Here is a 14247-nt window from a genome sequence, read left to right as displayed (position 1 = left end):
CTAGACATCAAATTCAGATTGCTGGGCTTGGCCAGCAAGTGCTTTCACCTGCTGAGCCACGGCCCCCTTGTCACCTGAATTGGATTTGAGGACATTCTTCTCCTGCTTTCATTTCTGTAGCAGAAATCTCCCAGTTTTGGTAGGAAGTTCCCTGAGTGGAGATGGTATGGGAAGGAGGAATGTTGAGGTTTCTGTCACCCTCAGTCAAGGGCCTGGACTATACTGTCATACCCAGAGTCCCAGAGTATGAACCTTCTGCTGTCTCCCACAGTCAGGGATCTCCCAACCCTGAACACATGTGAGAGTAAAGTGGGGCTCTCAGTCCCCCTAGGAGGGCAGGGTGCTGTTCAGTGTCACATTCTTATCCAGCAAAGGTGAAGCCATAGGCTTCATCTTGAGTACCACAAAATATTATCACCATTTTCATTATCACCATCTTCATCATCACCATTATCATCATCACCACCAACATCATCATCATCATCATCACCATCACCCCCCCATCATCATCATCATCATCATCATCATCATCATCGGCGGCAGCAGCAGCAGCAGTGGCTTTGATTGTCAACTCAACACAAGCTAGAATCACCTGGGAAGAGTGTCCCAAAGAGGGACTATTAATGTTGGGCTGGCAGGGAAGAGTCAGTCCACTGTGGGTGGCACCATTCCTTAGGCACTGTGGTAGAGAAGTGGAGCTGAGCCCAGGCAAGCGAGTACACATGCATCCATGGCTCTCTGCTCTTGCCTGTGCCTGTGATGTGACTAGTTCTTTAAATTCCTGCCACCTTGACCTCCCCATAATAATGGACTGTAACTGGGATCGTGAGCTAAAGTAGCCCCATTCCTCTCCTAAGGTTCCCTTTTGTCTGCGTATTTTATCACAGCGACAGAAAATGAATTAGAATAATCAGCGTCTCTGTAAGTCTCCCGAAAAGATGAGCCCAAAGTGCAGTCGATGTGTGGCTGCCATGCTCTTAGTGAGCGCTGGAAAACAATCTAGTCTCTGCCTGTGACAGAGTCGGGGTGGAGTGGGAAGGAGCATCCATGGACATTTTCTTCATACACTGTCCACACTCACACTCAGATCCCAGGGAAGCTTTGGGGTCCCTCTGAGACTCACTCAGGGAAGGCTATGTCAATAGTACTCATGCACCCAGGACTTCTCTTCCTCTGTACAACCCCTTGACCCCCAGGAAGTGTTTCATTGATCCACTGTTTTGAATCAGGAAATTACAGCCAAACTCTTGCTTAGTAAGCATCTCTCAGCTGGTGTGTGGGCGGGTCTTGAAGTAAATATGGTGGCCTGATTCCTCAACCTGTGCTCCTTCTCAGTTCTCAGCATCCCTCTCCTTCGGTGGCCATTTTTTTTACCCTTCTTAGAACCTAGATTCCAGGCACAGCGCGTCTAGTTCTTACGTGCTTGCTGAACGACTGACTGAGGGAGTGACTGAGCCATCAAGAGATATGGGACGGTCCCTAGCTTGGAGGCTTCCTTGCTGTGGCTTGCCCAGGGGTCAGTGCACACATTTATACAGCCCCTCTCTCCCTGTTCCTTTTTTTTTTTTTTTTTTTTTTTTTGCACAGACAAGAGTGAGAATGGCGAGGTATACCAGAGGAAGAAGGTGGCAACTGCTGGCCTCCCCGAGGACACTGCCCTCTCAGCGCCCGTGCAAGGGAACTCAGCGCAGTCTGCGGTCAGCAGCTGGAGGAGGATTGCTCTGCTCATCCTGGCCATCACCATACACAACATTCCAGGTGAGGACTTGGTCCTGGGGCTGTCCACCACCCGCCTTAGGGTGGAGCCACTCGTTGTCCACACAGCTGTGCGGCTGGAAACGGGGAGCTGTCAGTAGTGACATGAGCCCTACTTGGAGGGGAGCGGAGGCCACTCTGTGCTACGGGTGATTTATTCTCTACTGGCCTTTGCATGTTCTACCTCTCCATCCAAAGGTCTTTTTCTTTACTATTTGGTACCGGATCTCGTGGAAGAACATAGATTTGTCACCTCCATGATTCCTGTGACTGTGGGGTGTCTCCAGTTTTGACTGATGCTTTGTAAGACATACTGAATCCTGGGGCTTGGGAGACAGCTCTGCCGGGAAAGCATTTGTTGTGCAAGTGCGAGTTTCATCCACAGGACCCGAGTCATTGCAGCACTGGAGAGGAGGGGACAGGAGTGTCCTCAGGGCTTGCTGGCCTCCAGAATTAGCTTATTTGGTGCAGTGGTTCTCCACCTTGCTAATGCTGTGACCCTTTAATACAGTTCCTCATGTTGTAGTGACCCCCCCACCCTAAAATTATTTTTGTGCTACCTCATAACTATAATTTTGCTACTGTTATGAATCATAATATAAATCTCTGTGTTTTCCAATGGTCTTCAGCAACCCTTGTGAAACGGCCATTTGACCCCCAAAGGGCTCATGACCCACAGGTTGAGAACCAGTGATTTAGTGAGTTCTGGGACAGCGAGAGATCCTGTCACCATAAGTTAAACGGACAGAATGAGAAACCACACCTAAGGTTGATCTCTAGCTTTTTTTTTTTTTAACACATACACACATGTGGGCCCTACACAAACACACACACCCACAAACATGGACCTCACCACACACATGTAACAGGAAAACAGTATGGAATTCTGCCGCGATGAACACTTGTGTTTCACTTACTTTCTCTACAGGGGCCTCTGTCTGAGAGCTTTATCAATCTTTAATCTTTTCCTATTATAGAGTGACTTGTTTGATGTCTTTGGATTGAATTTAATGGTGGGAGACATAATGGTGCTTTATTTAAATGGTAGTATTTCTTTTAGAGCAAGGGGAAGACGTGGGTAAGCATAAAATAATAAACAATGAGACTACTAGAAAAATAAATAAATGCAGGATTCAGAGCTGCTAGGGACACATAGGGATTCTAACTCGGCCACCCACGACAGGTTTATCTCCAAACGCTGTTTGGTTTTTCTCATGGATGAAGTGGGACTAAATCGCCAACTGGTTTCTTTTGAGATTTCTACAAAGCACGTACACAGTCGTTGGCCCAGGCCTTGTGAGCCTGTGACAGATGGGGGCCATTGTGTGGGCCAGGCTCCTCAGGTCTTTCGACTGTGGCCTTGTCAGTCTGGAGTTCTTAGCCGTTCCCATCCATAGTTTGCTGAAAGTCGAGCATGCGCAGTCGCCATCCCTAGGGGCCGTCCCAGGTGGTTTGTTTTGTGGATCTACACCAAGTTCACAGAGCCCATCTGTTGTCTGGTGTAGCCGGCCAAGGCTCTCTAGAGTGACGACGTTTTCCTCTTAAGACCCATGTAGCTGTGGTCCTGCCATCTCCTTTAGTTTTGCAGAGGCAGAGAACACAGCCAGGATGAGGCTAATTCCTCTGGAGAACTTGATTCTCTTAGTTGTGAAAAAGGGAGACGCCATGTGCGGCCTTGTCTGCATTATTATATTTTAGTTCATGTGGAATCTGCCTAAAACTCTATGCGCCCGACCACTTTTAAGCTGGGCTTTTTCACAGGGAGGAGAGAAACATGTTTCCCTAGTACTTTCCAGCATAGTTACAGCAATTTCGATCGCGTCATCACACACTGGCTGTTTTTCTTAGAATAACCTCATTGCCTGTCTCACTGCCATTTTCCTCTTGGCACTTCAGCCCTTTCTGGGTCAGATGTACAGATTCTTGGTTAATTTTCTAAAGCTCCCCATGTAGTCTGTCTTCAGATGGAGTCTTATATGCACAGAGGCGTCCTAAATGGATCGCACTGTTCGGGGAGGGGGGGGCTCCTGTCATGACTCTCACAGTGTCTTAAGTTACCCAGTGGAAGTCTGAGGGCTCCCGAGTCTCCTCCAGCCTGCAAAATACCGATCATTGCAGAAGCAGAGTTACCTATGTCATCCTGTCACCCAGGGTATAGTCCATCCAAGACCTCTTGTTACCCAATTTAAAGAATAAAGATCTACCCCGTGGGCTCAGAGCCAGGTCCAGTGAGAATACTGGCTCATGGATGCCATAGCAGTCTCTGTTTCCTCAAGAGATGTGAAAATACCTAAGAGGCGGGCTTTCCAAGGATGCTCTGGGTACCAGGCTGCTTCTAGATGAGCCTTGCTCACACATAGCATGCCTGCATTATCTTCCTATGCTCCATTAAGGTTGCGGCTGGGTGGACTGGCTGAGAGGTATGAGAGGAGATGGACCAGAGGGAACCCCAAGGCTCTGAGGTGACCTGCTACAGGGGCTGGGTTGTAGTTAAGATCTTCTAAGAAGTCTATGGGAGTCACCCTGGCTGAGACTCCTATCAGCAAGGCATTTGGAGCCTCAAGTAGCCACCTCCTATAGCTAGACAGGAGTTCCAGTGGAAGGATAAAGACACCAATCCACCCACAAAACCTTTGACTCCCCCCCCCCCCATTCTGTCCTGTCTACAAGATATACGGGGACAAAGATAGAGCAAAGACTGAGGGAATGGCCAACCAAAGACTGGCCCTACTTGAGACTCATCCCAAGGGAGAAAACCAGTCCCTGACACTATTAGTGTTACTCTGCTATGCTTGTAGGCAGGAGCCTAGCGTAACTCCTCTCAGAGGCTTCACCCAGCAGCTGATGGGAACAGATGCAGAGACCCACAGCCTAACATCAGACAGAGCTCGGGGAGTCTTATGGAAGAGTTGGGAGAATGATTGAGGGAGCCAGAGGGGTCAAGGGCTCACAAGAAGACCCACAGAGTCAGCTAACCTGGACCCATGGGGGCTCACAGACCAAAGAGCATGCATGGACTGGTCCTAGGCCCCCTGCACATATGTAGCAGATGGTCAGCTTGGTCTTCATGTGGATCCCCCAACAACTGGAGCAGGGGCCCTCTCTGACTCTGAGGTTCCCATTCCCCTAACTGAGCTGCCTTGTCTGGCTCCAGTAGGAGAGGATGCACCTAGTCCTGCATCAACTTAATGTGCCACAGTGGGATGATACTCATGGGGGACTTCCCATTTCTCTGAGGAGGAGGGGGGAGAATGGGAGAGAGGGATATGTGAAGCGGTGGGGGGGGGGACTGGGAGGAGAAGGGGGCTGCAGTCAGGATATAAAGTGAATAAATAAATTTAAAAAAGAAAAAAAAGAGCTTCTAGGAAGAGGATGGGAACTGACTAGGAGGATGAAAACTGAGCTGCAGATTATGGGGCTTGGCACTTGTCAGGCAGGGGAGAGCCTGGCAGAGGGCTCGGTACACAGGTTTGAGTCTGACTACAGGGGTAAACTGTGTGTGGCTCCTGGTCACTTGCAGTACTTAGCATTAATTGTCAATGTGACAGCAACTGGAATTGCCCAGAAGACAAACCCCAGTCGCACCGCACCTGTGAGGGATCCTTTAACTCCAGACACTTGAGAGGGATTATGCTGATTCCATTAAGTGGGGAGACCCACCCTAAAAGCCACTCGCTGGGTGTGTCCTGGAATACACCAAGTAGCTAGGCAAAACCCTCCAGCCCTGTCTGCTTCCATGTGGGTCTATGTGACCAGATACGACAAGCTCCTGCCATCTAACTTCCCTGTCACGACAGATGCACACAGACTATGGACCCAAATAAGCCCTTCTCTCTTAAGTTGCTTTCATAGAGGCATTTTATCTCAGCAACAGCACTGCTCCCTCAACCCTTGGTGCTGTAGGACATCACTGAGGGTCAAAGTGCAGAATATAACATTCTGGGGGCTGGGGTGCTGCTCCGGAGCAGCTTAGCCAGCCAGCCGGTGGTGGCTTAGCATTCTTGGAGCCCTAAGACTGATGCCCAGAACTGCATAAATTGGGCATTGTGGTACACACCTGTACTTCCAGCACACTGGAAGCTAGAGGTGGGAGGATCAGAAGTTCAAGGTTATCCTTAACCACATAGCAAGTTCGAGGCCAGCCTGAGTTACCTGAGGTCCTGTCTGGAAAATAAAAAAAAAATTACATCACTCTGAAGTTCCCAGTAGGGTTCATTTCTCTTGTCTCTGGTTTCTGCTTTAGTCTGAAGAGGAGAACTCACCCACAGTTCCTGTCAGCTGTGTGATGCTCTCTGACAAGAATCATTTTAAGAGCCTGTCCAGCATCAGTTGCCTTGGAAAAGGTCTCCTTTTTCACACCATCCTTTATGGTTTATTAAAAATTTAGGTGCAGCTTTGACATTCCCCAAGACGCTGGGCTTTCAGATAGACTTTCCACAGCGACTTAATGGATAATTGATTTTTCTTGTTGTTGAAGTTTTTGTCTTTGCTGGTTCAGTTTTGTACATCCTGAAGATGACATTTTGTTTGAAAAATTGTATTGTAATGTGGAGAAAAGAAAGAAGGCTTATTAGTGGGTGGCTTGGCTCTGGAGTGTGTGCACACACATGAGGGCATCCGTGCTTACCCAAGGCACTTGAGTTAATGTGCAAAACCTACATGTGAGGGCAAATGAATTCCTGAGTCTACCTGCTCCATGGTCCTCATTGACTCCAGTAAAGTTGTGGACCTCTGTTGGTTACTGTTCATGTTTGTGAGAGACATCCAGTTAAAGAAAAAAGGGCGTAGCTTGTCTTCAGTCATCTGGTTCCAATGCTTTGGACTTGAGGCAAGGCAGTGTCATGACAGCAGGCCCGTGTGGTGTCTCCCTCTGATGTGGCTTGTATGTACCGTTATATACTCAGTTGTTTGAGTCAGTGTGTTTTCCTGTTAGATGGGGCATCTTTTCAGAAGGTCACTGTCAGGCTCTGTTATCAGCCCGGTATCACAGCATGCACTGGAGCTCCAGCCAGCCTGTACCCCAACACTAGGAAGGCCAGGAACACTTGCTTCCTACCTCCTTTATAGGAGCGCAGAGGCTACTCAAGAGCTAAACAATTAGTTCTCTCTCTGTGTTGGCTACCAGGTGGGCAAAGGATAGATATTTTTGGTGTGTGTGTGTGTCTGTGTGTGTGTGTGTGTGTGTTGCGCACATGGGCATGAAATGGAAGCTGGAGGTTGATATCGGTGTCTTTCTCAGTCAGTCTTCCCTCTTTGAGGCAGGGTGTTGTAGTGCATGTAAACACATGTTTTGGTAAAGTAGGTTTGAAAGAGTTCAAAGCCTACAGGGTCTCTCCCCAGGACTTGGGGCTCAGTAATGAGGCTAGCCTGCCTGGCCTGTAAGCCGCAGGGATACGCTCACATCCATCTGCCCAGCTCTGGGACTGCAGGCCATGCTGCCGCACGCAGCTTCTTGCACAGATTCTGGGGATGACTTGCAGGTCCTCGTGCCTTCACACTTGAGGTTGGTTATGGAGACCCACAGCGGAGCGTGCGTAACTTATTATCCCATCCCCTCTCCTTAGAGTCAAGAGCCAAGTTCATTTTGACAGTTGGTGCTATGCTGTAGAGACCTGGGGGCCGCTGCTTGTGTCTCCAGGACAGCACAGCGGCTGATTTTAATTATTTGACTTGTCATCATTGCTAGTTTCTAATAATGGCTTCAAAAGGAATGCTCGGGGTTTGAGTCAGAAGTGATTTTAGTTTCAGGGAACTCAAGAACAAAATATTAACAGTGGCTGGCTGTCCCTGAGGGATTGGGTTATAACTAATGTTTATTTTCTTCATGGTTTTGTAAGATTTAGATCCAAACTTCCCTGTGGAAAAAAAAACCACGATTTCTTGTGGTGAGATACAAGTGGTTTGGGGAAGGGGATCCCCAGATGAGTTAAGCTGCTCGGGACCCCTGATTCTCAACATGCCCACCAAAGTAAAGTCAGAAGTTATATAACAGGGACAATTTTATTTGGGCTAGCTTGGTGTCCTCATACAGTGCAGGTAGAGATGATCTTATTTGGGGTAGCTTGGTGTCCTTGCATAGTGGAACAAGAATAAAAATTCTCTGGGGTGTCATGTTTCCACATGCATGTGTGTCGTGTGTGTGTCTATGTATATCTATGTATGTGTCTATGTGTGTATGTGTCTCTGCTTGTGTGTCTGTGTATCTGTGTGTCCATGTATGTGTGCCTATGTGTGTCTGTGTGTGCCTATGTGTTTCTTTGTGTGCATGTGTATGTCTGTCTGTGTGTCTGTGTGTGTCTATGTGTGTATGTCTTTGTGTGTGCCTGTGTGTGCATGTGTGTGTGTCTATATGTGTATGTGTGTGTCTGTGTATCTGTGTGGGTCTGTGTGTACATGTATATGTCTGTGTTTGTGTGTGCGCGCACGTGTGTGTCTGTGTGTGCATGTATGTGCCTGTGTATGCATGTGCATGTGTCTATGTATGCATGCATGTGTCTGTGTGTATTTGTGCACGGGTGTGTGTGTCTGTGTGTCTGTGTATGCATGTGTGTGTCTGTGTGTGCATGTGTGTCTATGCATGTGTGTCTGTGTGTAACCAATCTCATTCCTCAAGGCTCCATCCTCATGACCTAATGACCTCCTCAAAGCTGTCTCCTGGCACCGTTTTTGTGTTGGAAACAGGATGAAGGACTGTATTAGTTAACTACGGCTGCTTTAACAACCTTTTACTAACATAATGGCTTATAATGACTTATTTGCCTAAGGTGATGGAGGTCAAAGTTCTTAAATCAGTCCTTAAGCTGTTAACAAGAAATTCTGATTTGCTGTCACTCTAATCCGTGTCCTGTTGTTTTCTGTGTCTGATCTCCCCCACCACCTCCTTACTTGAACCTTTGACTGTGTTTAGAGCCTCCCCTAGACAACTCAGGAGAATTGAGGTCTGATAATTCTCTTTTGCCAAGAGGGCAACTTCAATAGGCTCAGGCACCAAAACTTGGATGTTTTAGTCATGCCCACTGGCTGAGCCACAGAAACCAAAGCGATCATCGGAATGCTGGCCAGAGACCATTAGCTGGCGTCTTCCGGGGTTTTCCTCTTGCCCCAGGACTCTCCTTTGAGCTCTAGCTGTCGTCCTGGTTTCCTAGTCTCAGGCTGCTGGGCTTCTAAATGATTCCCCAGACCCACTGAGTGCATTCTGTCACTTATTCCCTGGCCCTGGCCAGTGGAGGTGGGGGTGGGGGGATGCTGGGGGGGTGGGGGGTGGGGGGGGGACTCAGAAGATACTTACTTGGCCTTCTTTCATGTGTGTGTGCAGTGAGGGTGCCATGGGGTGTTGCCGTATCCATCACGTGTGTGCCTCTGTTACTTCAGTACCTTACAGAAACCACTTAAGTGCGGAACAGATTTTGGATTCAGAGGGAAAATGCTTTGTTTTGGCCCATGGTTTCCATGGATTTAGCCCATCACAGTGGGAGAGGCACGGCAAACAGAGTATCTTGGTCTACCTTGGACAGAGGCAACGATGGGACCCAATGGCCTGCTTCTAGCTCGGCTTCACCTCCACGGTGTCATGCGCTACGCATGTGGTCCGCTGCATCTAGTTTCTTCACTCTTTCATTTTGTAGCATTTATATTAGCTCTGCCTCTGCTTTAAACTTAGGCAGTCTTTCATTCTGCGATGTGACAGCTGATCATTATCAATGGGACTTGCATCTGGAGACACACCACTGGCTTTGCAGCGAGGTTCCACGAAGTGGGGAGCACCCATCCCCCACTGGGCTGGGGGCGGAATCAGAAAGGGGAGTGAGCTGAGCCCCAGTGTCCATCTCTCTCTGCTTCCTGACCATGAATGCAGTGTGGTCGGCTGCCTTACACTCCCACCGCCATGGCTTCCCCACCCTGGAGGACTTCATCCTCTCAAAGCACCCACCAAAATGAACTCCTAAGTTGCTTTTGTCATAGGAGTGAAGCAAGTAGCATCCGTGTGGATGCGTGTCACTGGGGACATAGTCATCACCTCAAGGGCGTTCTGCCCTGTTAAGCAGGAGTGTGTTTTTGCGTGGACATGTTCCAGTGTTTACTTACCTTGGGATGGAGCTGCCAGGTCACATAGAAACGTTTTCAGTCTTTGAAGTCCATTGTTTCCTTTGGTAAGCTCCTCCCACTGTGTTCAATGCCACCAGCCTCATAGCTTCTAGAATGTTCTAGGATGTTGCAACTGAGGACGGACCACAGCAGCACTCAAGGGAGTACTGGCCTTGGGGATATCTGAGTCTCATAGTACTTAAGCAGTAAGGAGTACTGACCACTCTGGGGTTTGGATTTTTCCATGGAGTCTGGATGATTTGTGGAACTGTTAAAAGTCAGGCTGCTGCTGCTGATCACGGTTTAGGGCACCGGCTTCTGTGTGTGTCAGGTGTTCACGTTGCCCCCCCCGCACCCCGTGTGCTGCAAGAGTAGCTTTGGAAGGCCAGCACTCAGAACAAGGGCAGAGCCACAGCTTGCAAGAGGGCAGTAGTTACAGAGAAAAGCATAGCGTCTCGTTTTCCTGGGACAAAGGCAGTGTAGAACACTCTATTATTAGATACGAATTTTCCCAGGAAAAAATGCTGTAATCACGTCTAAGTCACATTCTGATTCCGGACATTGGGTGTCATTCTCAGCAATCAGTGATGCAGGCCCAGCCAACAGGTAAGCACCACGTACAATCTTGAATTATTGATGATAATAAAAAGTATTTACCCAACCTTGGGAGTTCTAGACACCACAGGAAGTATTCCATGCTGGTGTTTAGACATTTGTCCTCTCTTGAGTAAGACAGAGGTGCAGATCTTCAAAGATGGAGCCTAAGGCCACACAGCCAGCCACTACAGGTGGCGCAGGCTCTCAGCCTGTTTTCCTCCTGGCTTGATGAGGTTCTTGGCCTCTTTTCTACTGATGAATGGCAAAGTGCTTCAGCTATCTCCAAAAAGTTCAGAGAACATGATTTGCTTTTTTATTTTAATTTTTTTAACGACATGAAATATTAGCGTCTGTGTCTGCAGCACCAGCCGGGTGTGTTGGCGGACTCCTCGCTCCAGATGTCCCGGGCTCTGTTCAGCAAGCTCAGGCTGGGTAACCTGGATGGGAGGCCACTTCTATAGCCAGGGCTGTCATGGAGGGAGCTCCACAGAGGGTTGCCCCAGAGCTATCTCCTCCATATATCCGTCACCAGCAGGTGAGGGTGGTCCAGGATCCACCAGGGTTGGACAGGTACAGACTTTAGACTCAGTAAGGCCAGGAGTTAGCTCCTGCAGCTGCCAACTGTCTTGTTAGCCATGTGACTTTGGCCAAGGGCCTGAGCATCTCAGTGTTGGTGATGTTAATTGGCGAGAATGTCTCACCTTGCAGTTCAGGATGAAATGGGCTAACAGCTATTCCAACAGTCAGGCCACCTGCTGTGTCACCGGCTTTAAGGCAGGCCTGATGAACAGGAGTTCCTTTGCTCCCCTCCCTCGCCCCACCTCCTCTGGAGCACCTTAGTTTAATCCTTAGGGATCTTCCAGTCCTAGTCAGGTGACTTTCAAGGGGGACAGCTCAGAGCACTTTAATTCTATCTCCAGCAGGTTGCTGCAAGATTCCTCTCATTTACTCCAGGAGTTTGAAAACACTGTAATATTCTCCTCTAATTATCTGCACCTCAGTGGGAGACGTGACATTATAATTAGCATGGGCTCCTTTGGGGATGACATTTTGCTCGACATACTGTGTTCCTGGGTGTGTGCGGTAGCAGAAGCCAAGAGCACGCTTTCAGATGATGCTGTTGGATGAAACTGCAGCTCCGGGGTCCCTTGTGTGATCCCATGTGATCACTCAGTGCCAGGCAAGCTGAGATGCCACCACCACTGCCAAGGGCTGTGGACACACAGGACTCTAGAGCCCTGCTTCCTGGCCATAGCCACAAGCTAAGGCTATACTTGGATTTGTGTTAAAATCAAGACTAGTGTCCACACTGGCTCTGTTAGGTCACTCTCCTACCTCCTATGGTCAAAGTAAGCTAGTTGGAAGATGGGTTTTGTATTGATTTGCCATTTGTATTGATTTCTGGGTAACTTCATGCTTCCTTTACTATGGCCAAACAGGGCCCAAATAGGGCTCTGTTTGTTTGGCTTTTTAAGTTTATTTACTGAACTTTTTTTTTTTTTTTGGAGACAGGGTCTCACTCTATAGCCCAAGACAGCCTGAACCCACTCTGTAGCCCAGCCTGGCCTGAAACTCAGCGTCTCAGGTATATTATAGGCATGAGCCACTATGCTCATCTTAAACAAGAGAATCCCTGGAGTTTGGTGGCTCCAGTCTAGCTAAATCTAGGAGAATTAGGTTCAGTCAGAGGCTCCCTCACAAACTAGGGAGTTATTGAACATGTCCTGACATGGGCTTCTGGTCTTTATACACATACATACACATGTGTGTGTACTTGCACTAATATGTGCATTCATACACACATGAGTGCACACATACATAAACACACAAAACTCATCTTCTAGCCAGGATCCTGAGCTCTGGGTCCTCCTGGCTCTCTTCCTTGAGTTACAAGTGTGTGCAACCACACTTAATTTATCTGATGCTGGGGTTGATGCCAGGGTCTTTTGCTTGTATGGCAAGTTGTGCTGAACCTCCTGACCCAATTCTGTTTTATTCTTGGGTGGAGGATAGACATGGGTTCAGACAGCGTGTCCAGGAAAATTCGTGCAGGCTCTGAGTCATGATGTCCAATGCTGGTCTAAGGCTGCAACAAGAATGACAAGAACTCTCCTCCTGCTCCTCCTCCTCCTCCTGCTCCTGCTCCTCCTGCTCCTCCTGCTCCTTCTCCTCCTGCTCCTGCTCCTCCTGCTCCTCCTGCTTCTGCTCCTCCTGCTCCTCCTGCTCCTGCTTCTCCTCCTCCTGCTCCTGCTTCTCCTCCTCCTGCTCCTGCTCCTCCTGCTCCTCCTCCCGCTCCTCCTCCTCTTGTTCCTCCTCCTGCTCCTCATTCTCTTGAACATTCAAATAGGCACCTGTCCATCCTGGCTGAGACAACATAATGGCTGCATGTCATCTTACTCCTACATAAAAATTAGCCCCTAAACTCTGGTTTTGAGGAGGGGGTCCCCTCTTATGGAGAACACTGTGGTACTTAGTCTCAAGTCTTTGCTAGGAACGTTGCCCAGCTTATCACCCAGTGCTACTATGTAAGACATTTATTGGACAACACATTTTCTAGAAGCTCTTCACCTCTCTTGTGAAGACAATTCAGGTCATTTATTGTGCATACCTTTCAGTAATTGGCTGCTAGAGAGGCTAAGGCCTGTATTTCCTTGGTAACAGTGACATATGTTCTTACTGAATTACTGAATTACTACTGTCCCATTTTGAAACCAAGCATTGTATAACACTTTTGTCAGTTTCAAAAGAGTGGGTTTTTTTTTCATTTGTTGTCACAATTTCATTCCCATGTTGCCACTTTATTCCCTTGCCACTGATTATGTTTCTAATCCAGATATATGACCTGAAGGCACTTATTTTGGTAATAGAGAAGAGTGGAAATAATCTTTTCAGTGCACTCTGAATACTTGCGGTGTGCAGCAGACACACACCTGCCTCACGCTGCAGTACAGGAAGCTCAGTGGTTAAGAGCAGCTGCTCTTGCAGAGACCCTGGGTTCAACCCCCAGCATCCATAACTCCAGTCTGAGGGGATCTGAAACTCTCTTCTGACCTCCAAGGGTACCAGACATGCATGTGGTACATATTTGAGTAAAACACTCATGCACACACAATGAAATCAAACTTTAAAAAAAGAAATACAGAAGAGTACAATGTGAAATTTTAAACTCTCTTGTAGCCAGGAAAGATGATATAGGAAAGATGTGGATAGGCATATGTTTTATACATATGCCCACATGTCATTTATTATAAAATATCCCGTGGGCATCAATTTAAAAAATAAAATAAAAGAAGCAAAGGGAAAATGGAATTAATGTACAGAATACATTTCATCAAATGTTGCCACACCACTACTGTTTCGACATGGAATCTATATTTAAAATTTGGAAAACTTAAGAGTTTTGAAGTGGGTGTTTTTATGTCCATGGCATATATCAATGTGGATGCTGAATTTTAATGGTTAAAGAGAAATTTAGTCATTCTGAAACAGAGTGGTAGATCAAGGAGGTAGCTCAGGGTGTAAAAACCACCTGCCACCCAAACACCTGGCGACCCAAGTTCAGATCCCTGAAACCGATGTGAAAACCCAAACGTTATAGCGAGTACCTACAATCCCAGCAGTCATGCAGTGAGGTGGAAGGTGGGGAGAAGAGAATGGCCTTGCAGCTCATGGGCGGGGAAGCTTGAAGCATGCATCAGGGTGGCCCTCCCTGAGACAAAATGGAAGGAGAGAACCAACTCCTGAAGGCCTTTTCCTGACCTCCACACACATGCACTGTTGCATCGCTCTCTCTCTCTCTCTTACACACAC

General features: G+C 47.9%; 1 protein-coding gene across 4 annotated transcripts in view; it reads left to right on the top strand.

Annotated features, from left to right (window-relative positions):
- Positions 1 to 14247, top strand: part of SLC39A11 (solute carrier family 39 member 11) — a 393631-nt gene that overhangs the window by 260085 nt on the left and 119299 nt on the right. For all 4 annotated transcript variants that reach the window (XM_084749393.1, XM_084749394.1, XM_084749395.1 and 1 more), the window contains exon 6: positions 1588 to 1758. In XM_084749393.1, coding sequence (XP_084605519.1) covers positions 1588 to 1758 — 171 coding nt within the window. The remainder of the gene's footprint in view (positions 1 to 1587; positions 1759 to 14247) is intronic.

Source organism: Acomys minous (assembly GCF_964271855.1).
Source record: "Acomys minous genome assembly, chromosome: 12".
NCBI lineage: Eukaryota > Metazoa > Chordata > Mammalia > Rodentia > Muridae > Acomys > Acomys minous.
The sequence above is the reverse complement of the archived record's forward strand: the minus strand, read 5'-3'. Positions and strand labels throughout refer to the sequence as shown.